The sequence below is a fragment of the Triturus cristatus genome, chromosome 7, assembly GCF_964204655.1.
Source record: "Triturus cristatus chromosome 7, aTriCri1.1, whole genome shotgun sequence".
NCBI lineage: Eukaryota > Metazoa > Chordata > Amphibia > Caudata > Salamandridae > Triturus > Triturus cristatus.
The window spans coordinates 623,024,975-623,049,859 of NC_140590.1; the positions used below are offsets into that span (position 1 = coordinate 623,024,975).

The window sequence follows — 24,885 nt, forward strand, 5'->3', positions numbered from 1 at the left end:
CATCAACATCAACATCTCAGAAATAGAACCAAAGAACTAGGGCTCATAGAGGACCAACCTTAATGTGAGGCTAATCCTTGAAAGGTACCTCGACTCTTTACAGAAGACCAATATTGAATAGAAGTTCAATCTAGACATCAAAAAGACTGTAGGCCTCTAAAAGATGTCTGACTGCAGATAAAGAATGACCTTGAATGGAGAGCTTACTTCCAACAGAAAATTATACATAAAAAAATCAAAATAGGAGTAAAAAAAGATTATAACTGTGCATCCGTAATCTGGTCTCGACTCACCAATGCTGCAGATGTTAAAAGATCTTCGAACACTACAGATGTGCCTAGAACAAATGTTATTCAGAGAACCATACACATCACCAAACTAAAACACGTGTTCCCCAGACTTGAAACAGAAAGGGCCAGCTCACCTTTGAGGAAGACATTTCCTTGAATTTTGGAATTAGATAGTTTCTAAGTAATGATGGTTAAATTTGGGTCAATACGCTTCATGTCAGTCAGATTCAGAAGGAGAAAGGTGAATATGGGGAGCAGCTGGGTGAGAAGATGGATATTATAGTTGGAATAAAAATCGTATTGCAAACATGGAGGAATAGAGATTGGAAGCGTATTCCATCAATGAATCACTTGCTAAACTAAATCTCATGCAGCTATTCAGTGGAATAATCTCTGTCTTTGGGTAGAGAAGAAGATGAGTTCCTTATGGAGACAGTGACACAAACACCTTCATCTACGTCTGAATTTTAAAAACCCAGTCAAGGCAATCTCTGTCAAATCATGTGACCTGATAGACATCAGAGACCAAGTGCTACTGGACCTTATGGTAGTCCATTCTGCAGGTAAAAATACACTCAATCAATCAGCATTTGTAGAACACAGCACTGCCCAGATACCCTAGGGGTATCTGGGCGCTGGGGTGCGAAGTCTTCGTCGAGAAGCCAGGCCATGAGGAAACAGGGGAAGAGGGAAGAAACGAGCATAAAAGAGGAAAACAGAGGGCAGAAAAATTAGCAGAAGATGTAAAACAGAGGGCAGGAAAACGAGCAGAAAAAGCCAAAACAGGTCAGAAAAACGAGCAGAAAGGCAAAACATTGCAATAGAAGGCAAAACAGAGGGCAGAAAAATTTGCAGAAAAGGCAAAACGGAGGAGAGAAAAACAAGCAGAAAAAAGGTACAACAAAGTGCAGAGAAACGAGCAGAAAAGGCACAAAAAGATGGCAGCAGGTAGGCAGCAGAGGGTAGCAGACTGTGGGCAAGCTGGACAGGAGAACTTTCGCAGGGGGAGCAGGCACGAGGACCTGCTCACACCGATTCAAGAGTCTCAAGGAAAGTTGCTGCAAGACAAGATTAGCAAAAGCCTTGATGCAACTAGCCATGGAGAAGCTGCAGGGGCCTCTATGACCTGGTGCATTGTTACAATTTCAGGAAATACCATCAGTTTAACCATAAACATCCAATCCAAAGGCAACACAGTGGTCTTGTAGTTCGTGACATGCAAACTTTGAGGCAATTTAAGAACTACTAGAAGTGCAAATTGTCCTCTCGTCCATTAAAATCAATTTCAAGAGACTTTACTGGTGGACCAGCATGTTGAATTCGGTCTTGTGTGCCAGCAAAATTTCTTGACCTGGAAGATAAATATGGAGTTGGTTCATCAAAATTAATGGTGGACCACTAGAAAAAGAGTAGACTGTATTAAAAGTTGTGTATTATAGTTTGCTAGTAAAGAGTTCAATATGTGAGCAGTGTTTGTTGTCAGTGTATTATGTACCTGATCAGCTAGTATAAAAGGACAACAATAAAAATAAAAGGATTGTTACTTACCCTGTAAGCATCTGTTCTTGGCATGTAGTGCTGTAGATTCACATGCTGTGCATAGGTCAGCCATATAGTGTTGGGCTCGGATGATTACAAGTTGTTTTTGTTACAAGACATTTTCTTAGAGTCACAAGGGTGTGTGACTGCCCCTCTTGGTAAAACTGCGCAGGGTAATCAACTCCATTGCCAGATTGTTTTGCCGCAGATAGGCGAGAATGTAGTATTAGTATGCATCAGTAATGTGACGTCCATGCGAGTAATGTGATAAAACGTAAGTGAACTGCAGCCTACATAGGGTTTTTTGGGGAAGAGAGAGGGCGCATGTGAATCTACAGCACTACATGCCAAGAAGGAGTAGTTTCTTACCTGTAACTCCAGTTCTGTAGTAGGGGTATCTCTGTTATAGTCATAATCTATGAATAATCCCCGCCCATGTGCGGGGACCCCGGAGCAATCAAAAATATCTCTTAAGCTGTCCCGCATTTGCAAACCTGCAAAGACACTTAAGAGACAGACAAAATAATACAGCCTAATCACCACAAGGCTGCACTGGCCAGCACTTCCTCTGAAGTGAACACAAAAGCCAAAATAAAGTTGAAATGTCATTTTTATTCACATTTGACATGTTCCTTTATTATCACACACTCCCTTCACCAAAATCCCTTTAAACAATAGAGAGGAAGGGGTGGACAGACAAGCCCTATAGGCTGTCATTATGTGTCTGCTAAAGGGATACCGTGCCTTTAAGAAACTCTCCAGAGACCCCCGGTATCCCAGGATGCACAGCCAACACAAGTTACTTTCAGTTCTTTTTGAAGGTGTATAACAACAGGCCTGATACCGTCAGGTTACTCCACCGGGGAGGAGGGAGGGTCGCTTATGACTATAACAGAGATACCCCTACTACAGAACTGGAGTTACAGGTAAGAAACTACTCCTTCTGTAGTAGGGGATCTCTGTGTATAGTCATAATCTATGAATAGAATGGCAATCCCATCCCAACCAACAAGAAGCGGTGGAGTAAGACCAACCACCAACAAATCACTGTGCAAACAAATTCCTTAGCGAAGCCTGTCCAACCTGCGCATCTGCCCTAGCATCAGAGTCCAGGCAGTAATGCTTTGTAAACGTATGGACTGACTTCCAGGTGGCAGCCTTACAAATGTCAGCAATGGGAACATTCCTAAGCAAAGCGGTGGTAGCCGCCTTTCCTCTAGTCGAATGTGCTGTAGGCTTACCCCCTAATGTTTTATTAGCTTTTTGGTAACAAAGCTGAATACAGGAAACAATCCATCTGGAAATGGACTGCTTTGAGGTAGCTAAACCAGTTCTTACCGAACCATAATTAACAAACAGTTGATCCGACCTGCGGATATCTTTTGTCTTATCCAGGTAGAATTTCAACACCCTACGCACATCAAGTGAATGCAGAGACCTCTCCGCCGGAGAGGAAGGATGCTGAAAAAACGTAGGCAAAGTTATCATCTGATTCACATGGAAATCTGATATCACCTTAGGCAAAAATTTAGGATGGGTACGCATCACTACTTTAGAAGCATGGAAAACAGTATACGGCTCTTGGCAACACAGAGCCTGAATCTCACTCACCCTCCTGGCCGATGTAATGGCTACAAGGAAGGCCGCCTTCCAAGACAAATGCTGCAGCGAAGCCTTATGGATAGGTTCAAAAGGCTCCCTCATCAATCTAGCTAACACCACATTCAATTCCCAAGGTGGAGAAGGCCTTCTAACAGGGGGAAACACCTTACGCAAACCCTCCAAAAAATCCTTAATCACAGGGATTTGAAAAAATGAGGTTTGAGAAGGGCCCTTCCTATACGAAGTCAGAGCTGCGAGATGAACCTTAATAGATTGAAAATTAAGCCCAGACTGAGCTAACTGCAGCAGATAAGGCAAAATAACGTCTTCTTTACAGGATGTAGGGTCAAAGTCCTTCGCCTTGCACCATAAGCAGAATCTCTTCCACTTATAGGCGTAGGAGGTCCTCGTAAACGGTCTCTTAGCCTCTTTTAAGATCTCCATACAGTCCTGAGGCAGGTTCAAGTGTCCATACTGCACTAGCTCAGGAGCCATGCTGCCAAACTCAAGGACGAGAGATTGGGGTGAACCATCTGCCCTCCGAACTTCGTGAGGAGGTCCGGCCGGCACGGCAGGCGCCGGTGTGGCAGAACAGACCGGTGAAGAAGGTCGGTGAACCACCATTGTCTCGGCCACTCCGGAGCAATCAGGATCATTCTGGCTCTGGATTGCGACAGCTTGATCAGCACCGCCGGAATCAGGGGAATGGGTGGAAAGGCGTAGAGAAAGCTGTTGGACCAGCTGATCCATAGTGCATTCCCCAGCGTCCCTGGCTGGTAGTACCTGGACGCGAAGTCGCGGCATTTGCTGTTTTCTGCCGTAGCGAACAGATCTATATCCGGAGTGCCCCATTCTGCGAAGACGTCTCTTAGCACGTCGTCGTTTAGCACCCACTCGTGGTTCTCTTGAACGAGTCTGCTGAGCGCGTCTGCTTGGGCATTCTGCACTCCCGGCAGGTGGGTCGCCGTGATCGTCAGATTCCTGGCCACCAGCCAGTTCCAGATCGCCTGTGCCTCCCGAGACAGGGTGCGTGACCGGGAGCCCCCCTGCTTGTTGAGGTAATACATGGTCGTAGTATTGTCCGTCTGAACCAGCAGGGAGGACGTCCTGAAGGAGGGATGGAACGCCTTCAAGGCCAAGTGTACTGCTCTGAGTTCCAAAAAGTTGATATGGTAGGTCGTCTCCATCTGCGACCATATCCCCTGAATCTGAAGAGGGCCCGAATGCGCTCCCCAGCCCTGGAGAGACGCATCGGTCACTATGGTCTGGGCCGGAATGTCCTTGTGAAAAGGGGTCCCCTTGCAGACATTCTCTGGGGAACACCACCATTTCAGAGACTGCCGAGCGTGCTGAGACAACTGGATCTTGTCCTCCCAACGCCCCCTCCTCTGGTCCCATTGATCCTCCAGACATTCCTGCAGGGGCCTCATATGCAGACGTGCATTGGGGGTGAGGAAGATGCAAGAAGCCATCGACCCCAGTAATGAAGACACCGTCCTCACCGTAGGAGCCTTCCCACGGATCGATAAGCGTCTCTCCTCCGAAGGACACACGCTTGCGGTCAAGGTATTGACTGAAGCCCCCAAGTACTGGAGACACTGCACAGGGATCGGCACTGACTTCGTCATGTTGATGTGCAGCCCCAGACGGTGAAGCAAAGCCGCCGTCCTGTTGAAATGGCACTGGGCTTCCTGATGAGTGGACGCTTTGATCAACCAGTCGTCCAGGTAAGGGTACACAAACACCTTGGTCTTCCGCAGGTGTGCCGCGACCACTGCCATGCACTTGGAGAACGTCCGTGGCGCAGACTTCAGGCCAAACGGGAGTACGGAATACTGGTAATGGTTGTTGCCTACCAGAAACCTCAGGAACTTGCGATGCTTCGGTGCGATCGGCACATGAAAGTAAGCGTCCTGCAGATCTATGGCGCACAGCCAGTCTCCTCGATGCAACTGAGGGTAAATCTGATGCAGGGACAACATACGGAACTTTTCTCGGCGGATCCACCTGTTTGCTTGACGCAGATCCAGAATAGGCCTGAACTCGTTCTTGTCTTTTTTTCTTACGAGAAAGAACCGTGAGTAGAGACCTTTTCCTTTTTGCCTCAAAGGAACAGCTTCTATCGCCTTCTTTTTTAATAGAACGTCCGCCTCCCGCTGGAGCTCCCGCACCATGTAAAGGGAGCGCACTGGTGGAATCTGTGGAGGCGAACTGGTGAAACGAAGACAGTAGCCATTGCAAACAATATTCAGCACCCACTTGTCCTGTGTTATTGTCCTCCACTCTGCCAGGTAGTGTTGAATACTTCCCCCCACCGGAGCGGGTAACGGATGAGGGGGAAGTAACTTTTCAGGGCTTCGACCCGGACGGGCCTTTGTTCCCCGCCGAGGACTGATGCTGGCCTCTGCCCCTCTGGCGCTTCTGAAAGGGCTGCCTCTGGTACTGCTGCTGTTGCCCGACTGACGCCCTTGGCCCCTCTGCTTGGTGTAGCGCCTGCCCGAGGAACGGAAGGACCTCCTCTGCTCCTTAGGCCGCTCCAGCCCCACCGCCTTCAGAGTCTCCGCCTCAGCCTTCATGCGGGCCATCTCGTCATCCGCATGCGACCCGAATAACGTCGTGCCAGAGAATGGTAGATTGGCGATCTTCTGCTGCGCTTCCGGCTTGAGCGGAGTCAGCCGCAGCCAGGAATGCCTCCTCATATGTATGCCGTGGCAGTACCCATGGGCCGCCAGCAACGACACGTCCCCCGCCGCACTGATGATCTAATTAGAGACCATCATGCCCTCGTTCAGCACCTCTTGAAAATCCTCCCTCTTGTCTCTGGGCAGGGAGGCCGCGAACTGTTGCAGGGAGTCCCAAAGAGACCTGTCATAGCGCCCCAACAGAGCGGAGGCGCTAGCGGCCTTCATTGTAGTAGCCGACGTGGAGCACATCCTCCTCCCCAAGGAGTCCATTTTGCGACTCTCCTTATCCGGGGGAGCCGTGGAGGAAGGCGTCGTAGAGTGTTGCTTACGAGCCGCCGCCACTATAACAGAATCCGGTGGAGGGTCCACTCTGAGGAACGCCGGATCCGAGTCAGGGGCCCTGTACTTCTTTGACAGTCTCGAGGGCGCCGGCTTCACCACGGCCGGCGTTAAGAACACCTCCATCGCAGGTTCCTCCAGTCCTGGGACCAGCGGGAGGAGGGGGCGCGACAGATGTACTTTATGCAAAGTCTCAAAAATCACAGAAGTAGTGGGAATAGGGGTAGTCACTGATATCCCCAACTTCGCAGCCCCTCTCAGCAACACCTCTTGGAACGTGGCAATGTCATCCACAGGAGAGACGCGGGTAGGAGGCGTCTCCGACAGTGAGGGCGAATACTTGCCAGCCCCCGAAGAGTACGTGCCCCTCGACCCTCTGGAACGGGACCGATACCTCCGTCGACCATGTCCAGAGCGAGTGGAGGATCTGCGCCTACTCCGTGATCGCCTGCGAGGGCGAGAGCGAGATCTCTGCCGGTGAGGGACCCTCGGGGGAGGAGGCGGTGGCTGCGGTGGTGAGGCAGGCAGCTGAGGCACGGGCAGAGGCAGCGGAGGAGGTGGAGGAGGAGGAAGAGGTGGAGGAGGAAGAGGAGGAGGCTGAGGAGGAGGAGGCAGTGCAGGCACCGGTGGAGGCGCCGGTGGAAGGTCGGGCACCGGAGGCAAAGGCGGCCGCTGGGTACGCAGCGGGGTCAGATGGTCTGAAGCCCCATCACTTCTAGCCGGAGAGCCCCCATCATCCTTGTCCGGGCTCGCGGCCACTCTCCTCTTCTTGGCGGGCCTGTCCCGCGGGGAAGCCACCGAAGGCGAACGTCCGCGCCTCCCCGATCCCCGACTGGAGATCGTAATCACCGAGGACGTATTCCCCGATGTCTGGGACGTCGAACTGTACGTCGACCTCGAACGGCGTCTCTTCGCCCTCGACGACGAGTGCCGCCCCGCAGTCGATCGTCCTCTCGACGTCGAACCAAGTCTCCTCGACGTCGACCCATGCCTCCTCGGCGTCGAGCCCCGCCGTGATCGCCGTCGCCGGGGTGTCTGCCTCGACGTCGACTGTCTCCTCGACGTCGACTTCTGGCGTCTCGACGTCGACCGCCGGTGCCTCGGCGTCGACCGCTGCGATCTTGACGTCGATCGTTGGTATCTCGACGTCGATCGTTGATGTCTCGACGTCGATCGTTGGTATCTCGACGTCGATCGTTGATGTCTCGACGTCGATCGTTGATGTCTCGACGTCGACCTGCGTCTCGGCGTCGACCGCCTCCGCCTCGACGGCGGGCGCCGGGATCTCGGCGTCGACTCCGTCAGCGTCGAGCCGTGGGTAGACGGCGGCGAGTGCAGTCCATGGGGCTCGGTATGACGTCGATGTGTTGTTGACGTCGACCGTGACACCTGCGACGGCGACCCAGTCCCGGGACTCGCCGGCCCCTCCCTCGACGTCGAACGCCGAGGCTGCCGCGACCCAGAGCCCTGGATCGACGGCGAACATACCGGTGCCTTCTCTCTCGCCGTCGACGTCGTCGCCTTCGACGTCGAACGCGACCTACCAGCCGGTAGGTGTCGTTTCTGCTCCTTTTTCTGCCCGGAGGTCCCTCCAGGGGCTGAAGCATGGGCGGAGGAGGGGGAATGGGACCCTCCATGCCCTGAAGTCTCACCGGTCCTCTGCTTCTCCTGTCCCTGAAGGCGAGTCTTCTCCCTGTCCATCAGGGTCCTTTTAGAAAAGGTGCTGCAGATGTCTGCTGCAGATGTCACAGGCAGCTGGGACATGTGAGGGCGACAAGCAGAGGCTACACACCTCATGTGGGTCCGTCTTAGCCTTCTTCCTCCCACACTCAGGGCATTTATCGAATAAAGCCATGCTGAGAGTGGGCCAAAACTGCTCCAGATTGCAGGCAGTAGTAGACAAAGGCTTTAGACGTCGAATGAAACCACTTTTAATCCAAAAAATCCGATTTTAATCAATTAAACCACCCAAAAGGGTAGAGCTCAAGCTCCAGGGTCCTGCTAGCAGGAGCCGGAAAAAAGAACTGAAAGTAACTTGTGTTGGCTGTGCATCCTGGGATACCGGGGGTCTCTGGAGAGTTTCTTAAAGGCACGGTATCCCTTTAGCAGACACATAATGACAGCCTATAGGGCTTGTCTGTCCACCCCTTCCTCTCTATTGTTTAAAGGGATTTTGGTGAAGGGAGTGTGTGATAATAAAGGAACATGTCAAATGTGAATAAAAATGACATTTCAACTTTATTTTGGCTTTTGTGTTCACTTCAGAGGAAGTGCTGGCCAGTGCAGCCTTGTGGTGATTAGGCTGTATTATTTTGTCTGTCTCTTAAGTGTCTTTGCAGGTTTGCAAATGCGGGACAGCTTAAGAGATATTTTTGATTGCTCCGGGGTCCCCGCACATGGGCGGGGATTATTCATAGATTATGACTATACACAGAGATCCCCTACTACAGAACAGATGCTTACAGGGTAAGTAACATATTCCGTTCAAGGCATGTGTGCTGTAGCTACACATGCTGTGCATAGACTGTAAAGTAGTTCCTCACCTTAGGCAGTGGTTAACTCATGGGGGTTGCAGTCATTTGAAAAGGAGTTTTGAGGGGGAGGAGCCAAGATGGCGACCGGGATGGCAGCGTAGGCTCCCGGCTCTGTGAACCTCCGCACCCCGCACAGATATCCTGCACGAGATCCTTAGCCTGCGCTATCTGCCCGTGTTGGTAAACGCGAGCGGCAACCGACCGTGTGACCCCGAAGTTTCTGGCAGCGATACCGCCGGAGAAATGTCCGTCTGAAGTTTGCGGCCTGTGCAGCCCTGGAGCCGGGACCTCGAGTGGACGCCGTGGCCGGGCGGCAGTGTAACAACAGCGGCCTTCGGTGACTGGGTGGAGTCGGACTGCCGGAGTGGTGCGAATGTCGGCCTGCGTTTCGCCGTGGTCGTTCCTACCACTACGCGTAGCGGAACGGGTGCGTGCCCGAGGTGGCCACTCCAAGACTCTCCAGTGATTGCCTCAGCCTTCGCCGGTGAGCTGCCCGGACGCCGCCCGTAACTCGCCCCGATTCTCGCGGGCTGCTCCCGGATTTTCGCGGGCGCTGGTCCGTGGTGGGGACGACTGTGGCCCGTGACCACACACCGGACACATCATTTGCCTGCCCCCAGAACCCGGTTTCCAGCGACATGGAACCCGAGGCGCTTGGGCCTGAGTCCCGGTCCCGATCTGGGTTGGATCTACCCAGCGGCCATTTTAGTAGGACAGTGTCCACTATCCTGTACACTGAGTTGCAGCAGGATTGGGAGGGTGCGCCTCTGAGGAGCGTAGCAGAGCAAGCGCCGGGAGCTGTACTGGGGTACGGTGACCTTCTCGAGGCCCTCGGTGCCCTTCATTCCACCTTGGTTCACGGCGCCTGGGTGTTGGGGAGCAAGCTCGATGGAGTGACATCAGCGTTGGAACAGTTGCCGCCTGCCTATCCCCAGGTACACTGGGACTTCTTACACCGCGCACGAGGGGACAGTGTAGTGGCCGCCCCTGTGAATAGTGCACGCCTGGACTCTCCGGACAGTATATTAAGGTGCGATCAGCTGGCTGTGGATCTGGTCTGTTCCGGAGGTTTCGGACCTGAGTGGGGGGTGGTGGCCTTGTCCCGTGCGCGGCCTCCGACGACTCAGGCACCATCCAAGCAACGGTCGCCTACTCTGCCTGATTCCGCCTTCCTGGGCCTGGTGTGCAGTGTAAATCCTGGCTCAGCACTGGGAAAGACGACCCTCCATAGAGCTGATTGTGTCGACCTTCAGAGCCCTCTACCCTACTTGTGTGTGTCGCTTCCTGATCTTTATTGGACGCTTTTCATCCTGGTAACACTGGACATGGCACTGGGACGAGGGGTATGCATGGGTGGGTTTTCAAAGAGTGGCCAAGGATGAGGCTGACCCTTCAGAGATGGTCATCTACTAGGCGGGCGGGCTCGGGCGTTGTGTGCTCTCACGGCATAACTGTTAGTGTACCAAGTGCGTAATGCTCCTTACTTCATTTTGACAGGGTCGTTTTCGTGTTCTGTATTGTATGCTTTGCGGGAAAACGTATGGTGCGGGAGGGAGAAGCCGGGGGCGTGTTTTACAGGCCCTCCTCCAGTTTATTAATACTCTCTCTACCCCCCCGTCTGGTGGGGGTTCTTTTCCTACTCTTTTTCTCTGTTTCTTCTATATTTCGGGTCTGGTTCAGGGGCGACAGGCACACTGCTGGGGGGGGGGCCGTACTCATCTGCAGAGGTGCAGGGTGGGGGGTTGGGGGGGGATTCTTTAGTCTTTAATCCCTTTTTTCTATGGCCTCCTTTTCTTCTCTTATTCTTCTCTGTCTTTTTCTGGGATCAGCATGGTAGAACTCCTTTGTTGTTAATCACTGCTGTTTCCGGAGTGCCATAATTTCCGTGGAGTTTCCTGGGTCTTGGGGCAGGGGGGTCGCAGGCGCAAATGGCCGTGTCAATCCTTCACATCCTGAACTTCCTGTTTCAGCGCCATTGCCTAGATAGACTGCTGTTTATTGTTTACGTTCATCATTCTGCCTGCCATTTTTCGCTGCTGGGAAACTGTTTGGCGCCTGATCCTTCCATCCTCTTCTATTATAAAATGTAAACCTTTATTATCCTTGTCTCCTACTTGGGCCGTTCAGAGACTGAGAGTATGCTAACGTCGAGATTTTGCACCCCGAGGTGCTGACTGTGATAGATTTGCTTTCTGTTATCCTGACTGTTTAGCGGCCGGCCCCGGGGGTTGTATGCCCATACGTGTAATTGATTGAAATATCAATAAAGGTTTTCAAAAAAAAAAAAAAAAAAAAAAAAAAAAAAAAAAGAAAAGGAGTTTTGAGTACAGCTTGTCCAACATTGGCTTATTGACGTGCAAATACATCCACACAATAATGTTTCGTGAATGTGTGTGAATTGGACCATATTGCTGCTTCTCAAATATCAGCAACAGGAATGTTCCCTAAAAATGCTATAGAAGCTCATTATATGAGTAGAGTGAGCTCTAGGGGGAACCGGTAGAGGCCTTTTAGCTTTAGCATAACAGGTCTGGATGCATTTAATTATCCATCTTGAAATGCCAGATTTGGAAATTGCATTTCCCGTGTGGGGAAGTGTGAAAGCAAGAAATAATTGTTTATTCCTGTTGATATAATACATTAAAGCTCTTTTAACATCTAAAGTATGTAAAGCGCTATCTGCAACTAAATCAGGTTGTGGAAAAATGACAGGTAATTCTATTGATCGATTAATATGAAAATTTAAGACAACCTTTGGAAGGAATGATGGGTTTGTTCTAAGCGCTACTTTGTCTCTATGAAAGCAGAAGAATGGTTCTACCAAGGTTAATGCCTGAATCTCACTGACCCTTTAAAGTGAAGTGATCGTGATTAAAAAGGAAAATTTCCAAGACAAGTATTCCAATTGGCAATGGCTCAAATGGGAGCCCCATAAGTCTGGTTAGAACAATGTTTAAGTTCCATGCTGGTGCAGGTGGAAGCTTTGGAGGAAGGATTCTTTTAAGCCCCTCCATGAAAGATTTAATAACAGGTATTTTAAAGAAAGAGGCTGCAATAGCCGCCAGGTGTAATTGTATTGACATATAAGCTAACCTTTGGTTTGCAAATGAAATAAGTATGTCTGTACTTGTGCATTCAGGGGGTTGACTTTATGTTTGTGGCAGTATATAACAAGTCTTTTCCGCTTTGCTGCATAACTTGTGGTAGGTTTTCAAGCTGGATTAAGAACATCCATACATTGCTGTGGTAAGTTTAAGTACCCAAATGCTAAGACTTCAGGAGCCATATTGCAAAGTTCATTTCCTTGGGAATGGGTTGTCTTAGTGTTCCTTGGTCCTATGTGAGAAGGTCCGTGTTGAGGTGAAGCTTCTCGTGTGGGACTAGAGAAAGCTCCAATAGTATTGAGAGCCATGTTGGAGCTAGGAGTATCATTATAAGGGATGTTTTGTCTGAACATTCTGACCACTAATGGAAGTAGTGGGAGAGGAGGAAAAGTGTAGGCAAATATCCCTGACTATTTTTGGAAACCCACATTTGAAAGTATGGTAGGAGAGCTCTGGGTGGAGCTACCATTCGTGGCCTTTTTGCTGCATCCTGTTTAGAAGGTCTTTAACCTAATTGCTTATTCTTGGAACATGTTCTGCTAGGAGATGAATGTTGTGATGTATTGCTAAACTCCATATTTTCTGTACTAGACGTGATAATTGGAGAGTGTGTGCGTCCCCCTGTTTTGTATCTAATAAATAGATGTCATGTTGTCTGTTTGAATTACAACTTTGTGTTGTAGGTGAGGTAAAAACGTTCTCACCGCCAGGTGAACAGCTTGCAGCACTAGGTAACTCATATGGAGGCCCTGGTGTTTGGAGTCCCATACTCCATGAAATGTCAGTTTTTGGACCTGAGCTCCCGAAGCAATAAGGAAAGCGTCTGCTGTCAGAATTATTTGGGGAACTGGGTCTTGAATCGACCGCCCTTTGAATAAGTTCTGTAGATTACACCACTGCAGAGAGTGATGTGTGTGGCTGTCTACCATCACTAGATCTTGAAGCTGACCCAGTGACTGTGTCCATTGATATGAGAGACATTCTTAGAGAGGTCTCATCTGTAGTCTGGCATGTGGAACTATTGAAATACAAGATGCCATCATGCCTGGAAGTTGCATGACTATTTTGACTGAGATTTGAGTCCCAGTTTGAAATTGTTGGATCAATGTTATAATGGTTATTATGTCTGCATTTGTATATGCCAATGCCAACTGTGTGTTGAGCATGGCTCCAAGATATGGTTGTTTTGTAGCTGGCGGTAGATGTGACTTTTGTAGGTTTATGGTCAACCCCAATTGATGCAGTAAAAGTAGTGTTTGTTGTATATGCTGTCTGCAAAGGTTGAGGCTGCTTGCTTTTATCGGCCAATCGTCTAGATACGGAAAGACATGGATGTTTTGTCTGAGGAGATGTGCTGCAACTACTGCTAGATATTTTGTGAATACCCATGGTAGTGAATATGCTACTTACCAGTATGCATCTGTTCTTGGCATGTAGGGCTGCTGACATTCATATCTGTGCATAGATCGCCGCCTAGTGTTGGGTCCGGATGTTTGCACGTTGTTGTCCTGGAAGAGTCTTCGAAGTATCCTGAGATAGGTGACTCCTCCCCTGGACCACAGTGCGCATGGGCATCCTCTCCATCCTCAGATTGTTTTTCGCCATTGTGGCAGTGATGGAGTAGATACAGAAAGTGATGACCATGCTATACAGTAATTCTGAGAGCTGCAGCTGCTACAGGCGCCGGGGAGGAGGGTGGGCGATATGAATGTCAGCAGCCCTACATGCCAAGAACAGATGCATACTGGTAAGTAGCATATTCAGTTCGAGGCATGTGGGCTGCTGAATTCATATCTGTGCATAGAATACATAGCAGTACCTCCCATTAGCGGCGGCTACCAGTGCCAGCTGCAGCGGTCTGAAAAAGAGTTTTGAGAACAGCCTGTCCTACAGCTGCCTGCTGTTTTGAGTGTACATCTACACAATAGTGTTTGGTAAATGTGTGTATAGTGGACCATGTGGCTGCTCTACATATATCATGTAAAGGAATGTTTCCCAGGAAAGCCATGGAGGCCCCTAACTTACGTGTTGAGTGGGCTCGTGGGGGGATCGTTAATGTGCGTTTAGCCTTTTGATAGCAAATTTGAATACATTTAACGATCCATCTGGCTATACATGCTTTGGAGATGGCGTTGCCTTTGTGTTGTGGGGAAAAGGCAACGAAAAGTTGTTTTGTCTTCCTAAAGCTTTTGGTTCTGTCTATATAGTACATGAGGGCTCTTTTGACGTCTAGTGTATGGAGCATTCTTTCAGCGACATTTTGTGGATTCTGAAAGAAAACGGGCAGTTCAATCGTTTGATTCATGTGGAACTGCGATATTACTTTAGGCATGAATTTGGGGTTGGTACGTAGTACGACCCTGTTTGCGTGAACCTGTATGAATGGCTCTTGAATGGTTAGTGCCTGGAGTTCACTAACTCTTCTCAATGAAGTGATTGCTACTAGAAAAGCCACTTTCCAGGTGAGGAATTGAATCTCACATGAGTGGAGAGGTTCGAAGGGTGGACCCATCAGTCGGGTGAGGACCAAGTTGAGGTTCCACACTGGGGCTGGTGGGTGTCTTGGGGGAATTACTCGTTTAAGTCCCTCCAAGAAGGCTTTGATGGCAGGCACTCTAAATAAAGAGAGGTGCTGCCTGTTTTGGAGATAGGCTGCTATTGCGGTTAAATGGATACGTATTGAGGTGTATGCCAGATTGCATCGGTATAGGTGTAAGAGGTAACAGATTATGTTTTGGATGGATGCATCTAGCGGGTTAATGTCATTGTTATTGCAATAAATGACAAACCTCTTCCATTTGGCTGCATAGCAAGCTCTGGTAGTGGGTCTCCTAGCTTCCCTAATGATCTCCATACAGTCAGGTGGCAGGTTTAGGTAGCCAAACTCTGACTTCAGGAGCCAGATCGCCAGGTTCAGCTGTTGCGGATCTGGGTGCTGAATTTCTCCATGGTTCTGCGTCAAATGCGCGGGTTTGATCCGTAGCCTTTGATGCGGCACCACGGAAAGTTCCAGAAAGGGGGTGTACCATGGCTGGCGTGCCCATGTTGGAGCGACCAGGATGAGTGTCAGTGAGTGTTGTCGCAGTTTGCGTGCCACCAGCGGTATCAACGGCGCTGGGGGAAAAGCGTACGCAAATCTGCCGGACCAGTTCATCCATATCGCATTGCCCTGCGACTGTGGATGTGGGAACCTGGCGGCAAAGTTTTGGCATTTTGCGTTTTCGCTTGTGGCGAATAGGTCTATCTCTGGATGACCCCACTGTTGGAAGTACGGTTGGAGTACTGACGGGTGTAGCTCCCACTCGTGCATCTGGTGGCTGTGTCTGCTGAGCAGATCCGCCATCTGGTTGTCCTTGCCTGGGAGGTGTTCCGCCATGAGGAATATGTTCCTCTGAATGGCCCACTTCCACAAGCTCTGAGCCAGATGAGACAACTGTGGAGAGTGCGTTCCTCCCTGCTTCTGTATGTAGTACATGGCAGTCATGTTGTCCGTCCGGATCAACACGACTTTGTTGCACAAGTGTACTTTGAATGCCTTCATGGCTAGGAAGATTGCCATCAGTTCCAGAACGTTGATGTGCATCTTCTTTTGTTGTATTGTCCATAGTCCCTGCACTGTGTAATTGAGTACATGAGCTCCCCATCCCTGGAGAGACGCGTCCGCTGTCAGTATTATTTGTGGAACAGGCTCGTGGAACGGTCGGCCCTTGCAAAGGTTTTGTGGATTCCACCAATGCAGAGAGTTGTATGCCCGACCGCTCACCAACACTAGGTCTTTTAATTGCCCGTGAGCCTGATTCCATTGACGTGCCAAGCACTCCTGAAGCGGGCGCATATGTAGTCTCGCGTGCGGGACTATGAAAATGCAGGAGGCCATCATGCCTATCAACTGCATGAACACTCGCGCAGGAAGGGAGTGTTGGGGTTTGAACTTTGAGATCAGCATTTGCATGCCGTTGATCCTCACTAAATTTGGCTGAGCTGTGGCTGCCAGTGTGTCTATGGTCGCACCTAGGTACTGTTGGACGTGTGCGGGTTGGAGATGTGATTTTGGTTAATTTAGTGAGAATCCCAGACTGTGAAGAAGGTGAATGGTGCGGGACATGTGGCTGGCACATTGCTGGGCTGACTGTGCCTGAACAAGCCAGTCGTCCAGGTAAGGGTAGACGTGAATGTGTTGCCTCCGTAGATGTGCAGCCACGGTAGCTAGGCACTTTGTGAAAACCCTGGGTGCTGTTGTCACGCCGAAGGGAAGGACTTTGAATTGGTAGTGCTGCCCCTGAATAGTGAACCTGAGATATTTTCTGTGTGACGGGTGTATGGGTATGTGGAAATACGCATCTTTGAGGTCTAGCGTGGCTAGGAAGTCTCCCTGTCTGAGCAGCGGGAGAACCTGCTGTAGGGTGAGCATGTGAAAATGCTCTGAGAGAATGTAGTGGTTGAGGGGTCTCAGGTCTAGTATAGGTCTGAGTGACCCGTCCTTTTTTGGTATTAAGAAGTACAGAGAGTACACCCCTGTCCCCTGCTGGTGGACGGGCACACCCTCTATTGCGCCTTTTTGCAGCATACTTAGCACTTCCTGCTGTAATAATGCTAAGTGCTCTGAGGACATAGGACGGTGCTTTGGCGGTATTGTGGGTGGAGTGGAGGTTAATTCGAGGCAGTAACCGTGTTGGATAACATCTTTGACCCACCTGTCCGTGGTGATGGTATTCCACGTGGACAGGAACCGCTGGAGCCTTCCCCCGACAGGTGTTATATGGTCGGGGGGAAGGGATAGGGCGTCACTGTTTGTTTTTGGGGGAGGACCTGGTATTGCCGTAACCGCGTCCTCTGCCCTTTGTGCTGGAGCCACGATATCCACCTCGTGTGTTCTTATCATAGGTACTTTGTGTGCCCCCTTTATTGTAGGTTTGCTGTGACCCTTGTCCTCTACCCGCTCCTCTATTTCCGGGGCGACGAAAGGAGCCACTACGAAATGTCTGCGTTTGCAGAGTCCCCATTGATTTCGCAGTGTCTGTGTCCTTTTTTATCTTTTCTAGGGTGGTGTCAACCTCTGGTCCGAATAAGTAGTCGGGGTTGACAGGCTGATTGAGGATGTTATTTTGAACCTCAGGTTTGAATCCGGAGATCCGTAACCAGGCGTGTCGTCGTAGCATGACGCTGGTGTTTATGGCTCTCGCAGCTGTGTCGGCGGCATCCAGTGCACACTTAATGGATGCGTTTGTGAGAAGTTGTCCCTCCCTGATGAGGAGCTCCGCTGCCTCTTTGTACTCGTCTGGTAGGTGTTGGAGTAGGGTCTCTAACGTGTCATAGTGTGAGCGATCGTAGCGAGCTAGGAGCGCCTGTGTATTGGCAATGCGCCATATGTTTGCCGCCTGGGCTGCAATCCTTTTGCCGGAGGTCTCTAGAACCTTGGACTCTTTGTCCGGGGGAGGAGCATCACCAGTTGGCTGCGAGTGTGCCCGTTTGCGAGCATTAGCAACTACGATGGAGTCCAGAGGTAACTGGCCTCTAATGTACGTAGGGTCCCCAGGTGCAGGCTTGTATTTTTTCTCGATCCTGGGGTTTATTACCCATGCCCTGGTGGTTTCTTTGAAAATGTCCTTTGCTGGCTTGAGGACACCTTTCAACATGGGCAGAGTCTTTACAGTCCTCTCTGAGGATGCGAAAGTGTCCACCAAGAAATCGTCCTCGATTGTGTCCGAGTGGAGTTGCACTCCATGATTGGCTGCGGCACGTTCAATGAGGGCGTTGAATGCAGCAGTGTCCTCTGTGGGAGACGTTTTTGCGCCATAAAGCTGCGTGTCATGTGTATCCAGAGCGGCACCTGGGTCTACAGGGTCATCCCAAATTTGATCAGGGTCCTGCTGGCCTTCAGGGTCCATATCCCTGGGGTAGGTGGTGTCGTCACCCATGTAGTCCTCTACTGCATCCGTGTCGGAGTGCGTCGGAGAGAAGGACTGTGGATCTGGGTAAGAGGTGTGGAGGCGTTCATAAAGAACGGGTTCCGAGTCCGCCGGCAGTTTTTGCTTTAGCGGGATCCTGTAAGAGTCCAAAGCCTGCTCGGAAGTGATCTTCCGCTTTCGGAGCATGAGCCTGCCGGCGTCGATGAAGTGGGACGGTGATGTCCCAGTAGGAGAGTGTTCAGTAGATGGGGGCCTTGTCTGGGTGACACGTGTTCTGATCTCGAATAGTTTCGGCGCCGTGGATGGCGGCAAACCAAAGGTGATGTTGGTTGGTGCCGAAGGTGCCTTTTGAGCCTTTTTCGGCTCGGAGCCCGACGTGGCCTGGAGGGCTGCCTTTTCTCTGATGCGTTGCAAGGACGCTTGAACTTGTCGCACCTGGAACGCCGACGGTTCTTTGGCGCCGAGAGGTAGGTGTGGACTTCTTTGGAGCCACAGGGTCATCGAGTCGAGGAGAGGTAGTAGCTGTCGACGGCGTCGATGATTGGACCGTAGTTGCTGCTTTCGAGGTGGATTGCGATGCAGCGGCCATTTTAACCTTGGTGGTCGGTGCCGATTGTTTTGGTGCCGGGGGCCGAGGCGCTTTGGCGGTACCGATGGCCTTTCTCTTTGGGTCGGCGCCGACATCGGCTGCAGCGAGTTCGGCCCCGAAGTCCCTTTTGGTGCGGTCGGAGCCGACGGGTTTGGCTGGCGTCGAAGGTGTGGTGGTCCTCGAGCCGACCAGTGTTATTTTCACTTTCGGTTTCTGTTGAACCGGTGCGACGATTGGTTTCGGTTTCGTGGAAGGGAAACCAGTCTTTTTGGGTAATAATGGCTCTCGCTGTATGTCCAAGGCGGGGCCGAGGAACTGCGGGATTGGTCTTGGGTAAGGCCCGAAGGCGATCCCTCGACCGGAGCCGTAGACTGACGCACTGGGATATCTTCTGTTTGGACGGGTAGGCCCTGCACGTCACCAGAGCTACCTTCTTCGGCCCCTAAGGCCTCATCGTATTCTCCTACCTCATAGTCGGCTTCTTCCTTGTGAAAAAGCTCTTCATCTATGTCTGGAACCGTGTTCGGAAGCGGGGCTGGAGGGTATGTTTTCCACGCTTTCAACATCTTCGTCCTCGGTGCTGAAGATATTGGTCGGGGCCGGTGCCGCTTGCTGCGCTTCAAGTCTTGCGGCTCGTCGATTCCGTAGAGTCTTCTTGGATCTGAATCGGGCACAGGCCATACATTTCGCTTCGTCGTGATCCGGTGAGAGGCATTTGTTGCACACCGGGTGGACGTCGATATGTGGATATTTTGCGTGGCAAACAGGACACCGCTTGAATGGGGTCCTCGATTCCATCGTCGATGTAGGGTCGATGGTCGGATATAATGGATCCGAAAAAGTTGTTAAAGTCGCTAAACTAACCAGTAAACTGTCGATACCGATCGGGAACAGTACAGACGAAAACTAAAGGCCTTTTGGCCTGAAAACTAAATTTTCCTAACTTGAGTCAAGATAAGCACATCCGAACCCAATGGCGGAAAAAAACAATCTGAGGATGGAGAGGATGCCCATGCGCACTGTGGTCCAGGGGAGGAGTCACCTATCTCAGGATACTTCGAAGACTCTTCCAGGACAACAACGTGCAAACATCCGGACCCAACACTAGGCGGCGATCTATGCACAGATATGAATTCAGCAGCCCACATGCCTCGAACAGTGGTAATTCCAAAGGGGAGAACTTCGAATTGATAATGGTTTAGCTGGAATAGAAATCTTAGATATTTTCCATATGCAGGATGGATGGATATACAGAAGTAGGCGTCCTTTAAGTCTAAGGCAGCCATGAAGTTGCCCTTTTGTAATAATGGAATGACTTCCTGAAGAGTGACCATATGGAAGTGTTCCAAGAGGATATATGGATTGATTTGTTTGAGGTCGAGAATGGGTCTTAGTGTTCCATCTTTTTGGGGAATGGGTTAGTATAGTGAATATACACCTGTTTCTTGATACTGTTTTTGGACTTGTTCTATTTCTCCTTTTAGTAATAGAGCTGATATTTCCTGTTACAGGTAATTTTCATGTTGTATTGACAATTTGTGTTTGTGAGGTAGAATATTTGGAGGAGTTCTAATGAGCTCCAGACAGTAACCATGTTGGATAATATCCAACACCCATGGATCTGTTGTAATTAATTTCCATGTTAAAAGTTTTGAGGACAACCCCTACAGGTGTTAAATGGTCGGGGAAATGGTGAGCAAGTCATTGTTTGGTATTTGTGTTTGAGTTATGTGTATGATTTCCGGGAACTCTTCCTTTAAAATTGTTTCTCTGTATGCGCTCCTATAAAAGGTTTTAGCAGTAGAGGTTTGTCCCTGATTTTTATATACTGAACCTGTGTTGTCTGAGAAGGCAGATCTTGCACCTTGTTTATAGTTGGGTCTATGAAATGAACCATGGTATGTACTTGTTTGCAAAGCTCCCAAGATTTTTCAACCTTGGTGTCTTTTTTCATTTTCTTAAGGGCCGTGTTCACTTGAGGGCCGAAGGATTTTCTTTATCAAATGGGAGATTATGAATCGCCTGTTGCACTTCAGGTTTAAACTGAGCCATGCATGTCTATGTAATAGTAGACTGGTATTTATACCTCTAGCAGCAGTGTCTGCTGCATCTAGTGCACATTTTATTGAATTTTTTGTAATTAGCTTTCCCTCAATAACAATTTCCTGCCCCCTTTTTCTGTGTTCCTCTGGGAGATGTTGGAGGAGCCCCTACATCTCGTCCCAGTGACCTCTATCATAGCGAGCGAATAGAGCCTGGCTGTTGGCTATAAGCCGATGATTAGCTGATTGATGCCTATGGGAAACGTGTGGTTGCACAATCAATTTGGACTCCTCATCTGGAGGCAGTGCATCCCCGGTTGTTTGCCCTCTTTCTTGCATTAGATACCACTAGGGAGTAAGGAGTTAACTGACCTCTAATGTATATGGGATCAGAGGGAGCAGCTTTTATATTTTTTGTCAATGTGTGGTGTTATTAATCTAGCTTTGACAGGGTCCTTAAAAATACCCTTAAGGAGTGGTAGATATTGTGCCCCACTTTGAGAATTAGATAGAGTTTCGAAAAGGAAATCTTCCTCTATTGTGTCCTTAAATTAATGTACTTGATGGAAAGCTGCTGCCCTTTCTATTAAATCTTGATAGGCAGAAGCATCATCAGGTGGTGATGGCCGTGTCTGATAGAGATCAGGGTCTTTATCCCACTGCGGTTCAATATCATAATCATCCCAAGCATCACAGGGTGTAAGTCTTGTGGCATGTCATCATCATGTTCATCATCTATGATGGGCGAGTAAGGGGATATGTTACCTGCCTCAGACAGTTGTGGCGGTAGAGTGGATGCTGAAGTTGGTGTTGTTAGGTTAGGTGAAAGTGGAATAGAAATGTGTACAGGGCTAGTGGCAACATCACTATTTTTCTTCTTTGGAGGCTGTACAGGAACGTCTAAAGCCTCTTGAAACATTCATCGTTTTTTAGAAGAATGAGGCTTTGCAGGTTGAAGAACTTTTTTCTTTGTTCCGGGCTGAACTTGCAGAGTTTTCTGCATCGAATCGAGCGTTCCTGCATCACATAGAGGATCGGTTCTGGTGGAGATCTCGATCTGAAAGTAAAACATTTTGGTGCCATTGTGCTTGGTTCCAAAGAACCATGTTTACCTTTTGGTACCGAAACAGATGATCGAGGGGTTATGGACCAAGACTTGGAGGAGGTGGTGGCCCCTGATGTAGGTCAAACTTTCAGAGCCGAGCCCGAGGTTGGGGCTTCCAAGTCAGTTTTTTGGTGCACACCATGGCTTTTTTTGCATTGGCAGACCGCAAGCAATTTTTTCAGACAGAGCCGATGTTTTGGCCTTTGGATCTGAGGTAAGTGTACGCACTGTCTAATGCTTCTGTGCTGGGTGGAGGAGGCTAAGTCATGTTCAAAGCCGGAGTCAGAATCAGAAACATGTGATTGCTCTTGTGCTGCTGATGCTTCCTCTTCTTCTTCCTGTAGTAGTTCTTGTTGTTGACCGAAATTTCCAGTACATCGTTCGCTTTTTTAACGCTGCATCTCTTGGAGTCAGGCACGTCGATCCCGATGATTTTCTTTGATGTAAATGATGTGCAAGCTTCACAGCTCTCCTCTTGATGATCAGTGTTGGTCAGTAGGGGATATTTAGAGTCACACTTTGGACAGAAACGGAACGCCGTGCGTTCCATTAGCAAGACATTTTCCCATAAAATCATTGAAGTGAAAGAGGCTCAGCCAGGTGTGGCCCTTTGGCCGAGGAGGCGAGTCGAAGAAAAGGCAATTGCTCGGAACGCAAATATAACTACGCGATTGAGACAATACCGCCGATTGAAAATCTACAAGCGAACCGAAAGGAGGCAGAAAGAGTCTTGAACCGGGGCGCGAGAGATTACATTCTCTTGGCGGAAAAAACTATCTGGCAATGAAGTCGATGACCATGCGCAGTATTACACAGCCTTGCGACTCGAGGAAAATTTCTTGGAACAAAAACAACTTGTTCTCATCCAAACCCAAAACTAGATGGCAGACTTATGCACAGCATGTGTATCTACAGTACACGTCCCGAAAAAAGATTTTTCATATTTAGTAGGAAATCAAAGTAGCCCACAGTGTGAAAACGTCCAGAAGAAAGAATCCCATTACCACTACAGGTCCAAAACAGAAAAGAGCTTGCAAGCGAACTAATATTAGGTGCTGCAAGTGTAAAAACCTTAGGCAACAGCAGTTACAGAGGAAAGTGTTTTTTTTGTACTCAACAGGACAAGCAGCAATTAGCACTAGGTGAACCTTTTTATCTGACTGCAAGATAAGTGATTTGAAGTGTTTTCTAATGAACCTCTGATAGCGGTCTGAAGTGCTAAAATATTTGCTCCAATACTACCCAAACATTCTCACCGGCCATGCGCAGAACTGAAAAGGCTGCAATATAAGAATATTATGGGTCACATGAGTACAATTAACACTTTTCATTCATTTATACAACTAGCCAATAAGCAAGCACGATAGATTTTACATAATACATATAACTTAAACAGAGTTCTACTTACGTCTTCTAAATAAACTGATGCTAAGTAGGGCCCTTTCATGAAACGAAAGCATTCTTGTTGCTGCCAATCTAGAACTGTTAGCCTGCGATCAACATGTGCCCATGCAATTTTGTGGGTACCAAAAACAATGGATACAATGCTCTCCGTCGCCTAAGAAAACAAAAACAAGCATGTCAAGCTATTTTATGGCGCTCATACTAAGGTTAAGACGTACAAAAGTAAATACCTTGCAGAAGGTTCGTACAACTCATTTTGCACTATGTATGGCAGGGGTCTCCAACCTTTTTCTGTAATAAGAACTACTTATGTTCAGTGAAAAATATCACGAGCTACTCTAAGTGATGCGATGGTCCATTCAAGACTGTCAGCAATAATCAGTGCCGAGGCAGGGTTGGCAGCAGTAAAGTGAAAAAACACAATCAATGTGGAATGCATCTACAGGGGTAGTACACATCCAACCATAGCTGCTATAGCCGGTCACCAAGGTAATAATATGAGCAATAAATATCTCCAACTCAAATAATAGCTTCACATTTATTTTGGAAATTGAACCATTTTTCTCCAAACATCAGCTTAGGAGTACTGAAAATACACACATGCTTTTTAGGTCTCGCCTGACCCAGCGCATGCGCTGGTCTGGCGAGACTTTTTGTGAGAGCTACAGTGCATGTGCACGGGCGCGCGCGCCTCACTTTCGCGGCCGCACGGCCGCTTTGATGTTCTCTTCGCTTTTTTTTTCCTGTTTATTACTTCTATGTAGTAATGGTGGCACCCGTGCGCCACCATTACTACAGAGCAGTAATAAACAGAAACAAGCATTGGCATAGCCAATAGGTCTCGCTTTTGGGACCTTATAAGTATTTAGTTATGCAACTGGCTAAACACTTATAAGGTCCCAAAAGCGAGACTTATTGGCTATGCCAATGCTTGTTAATTTTGGCGCACAAATAATAATATAACCAAGCAAAGGATTTCATGTTGGTAGTCTGAAATGCACACAGACAAGCTACTTACAGGTAGGTGAAGAGCTACTGGTAGCTCAAAACTTACTCACTGGAGGCGCCTGATGGCAATAAATATAAGTCAGGTGAAGTCCTGCTTTACGCTTTCAATTTTAGTATATGGCGGTGAAGGTTCAAGCACGCATTGCTTTGAACGCATACTATTTTAAAATAGCCATTTAATACGTCTTCAGCTTTCAGGACTCTGTATACATTTATTTTACTGCATATTTACTTAGGTGCAAAATGTTTTTTATAGAGTAGAAAAATAATCCACTTCTATAGCAGAAACATCTTTAAATCTGTACACATCTCTGGGTACTTTTTATTGTTGCTGTCCTCATACAATCTTTAAGTATCTATCTTTCAGTATTAAAACGGCAAATCTGTAAAGTATTGGGTTTTGTGCAGGTCAAATTCCGTTTGGAATGACAATCTACTGGCCTTGCCAAAAGTCTTCCAGCTTGGAAATCCTATATAAGTTACCATTGCTCACAAACAAGCAATGGAGTACTATGAAGGAGCCATGTCCAATGCCACGGCGCTGCAAGAGCGAGTCAGTTATCCACCTTACCTAACATAGGACAGATCAGCAGCAAAGAATGGTCTCTCTGGTGACTTCTGAGAGAGAGTGTGGGATGTTGTTTACATACCTTAAGTCCATTATGTTATTTCGGTCAACTAGGTAGATTTCTGTTCGGAAGGATGGGTCATCATACCCACCATGAAGCTAGTCATT

At 48.8% G+C, this 24,885-nt stretch overlaps 1 protein-coding gene across 7 annotated transcripts in view; it reads right to left on the bottom strand.

Annotated features, from left to right (window-relative positions):
* The window catches only part of TEFM (transcription elongation factor, mitochondrial), a 359,138-nt gene that overhangs the window by 15,119 nt on the left and 319,134 nt on the right, over window positions 1-24,885 (bottom strand). For 4 of the 7 annotated variants that reach the window (XM_085617201.1, XM_085617200.1, XM_085617199.1 and 1 more), the window contains exon 3: window positions 23,146-23,295. The exons of the other annotated variants lie outside the window; for them this stretch is intronic. In XM_085617201.1, the coding sequence (XP_085473327.1) occupies window positions 23,146-23,295 (150 nt within the window). The remainder of the gene's footprint in view (window positions 1-23,145; window positions 23,296-24,885) is intronic. 7 annotated transcript variants of the gene reach the window in all.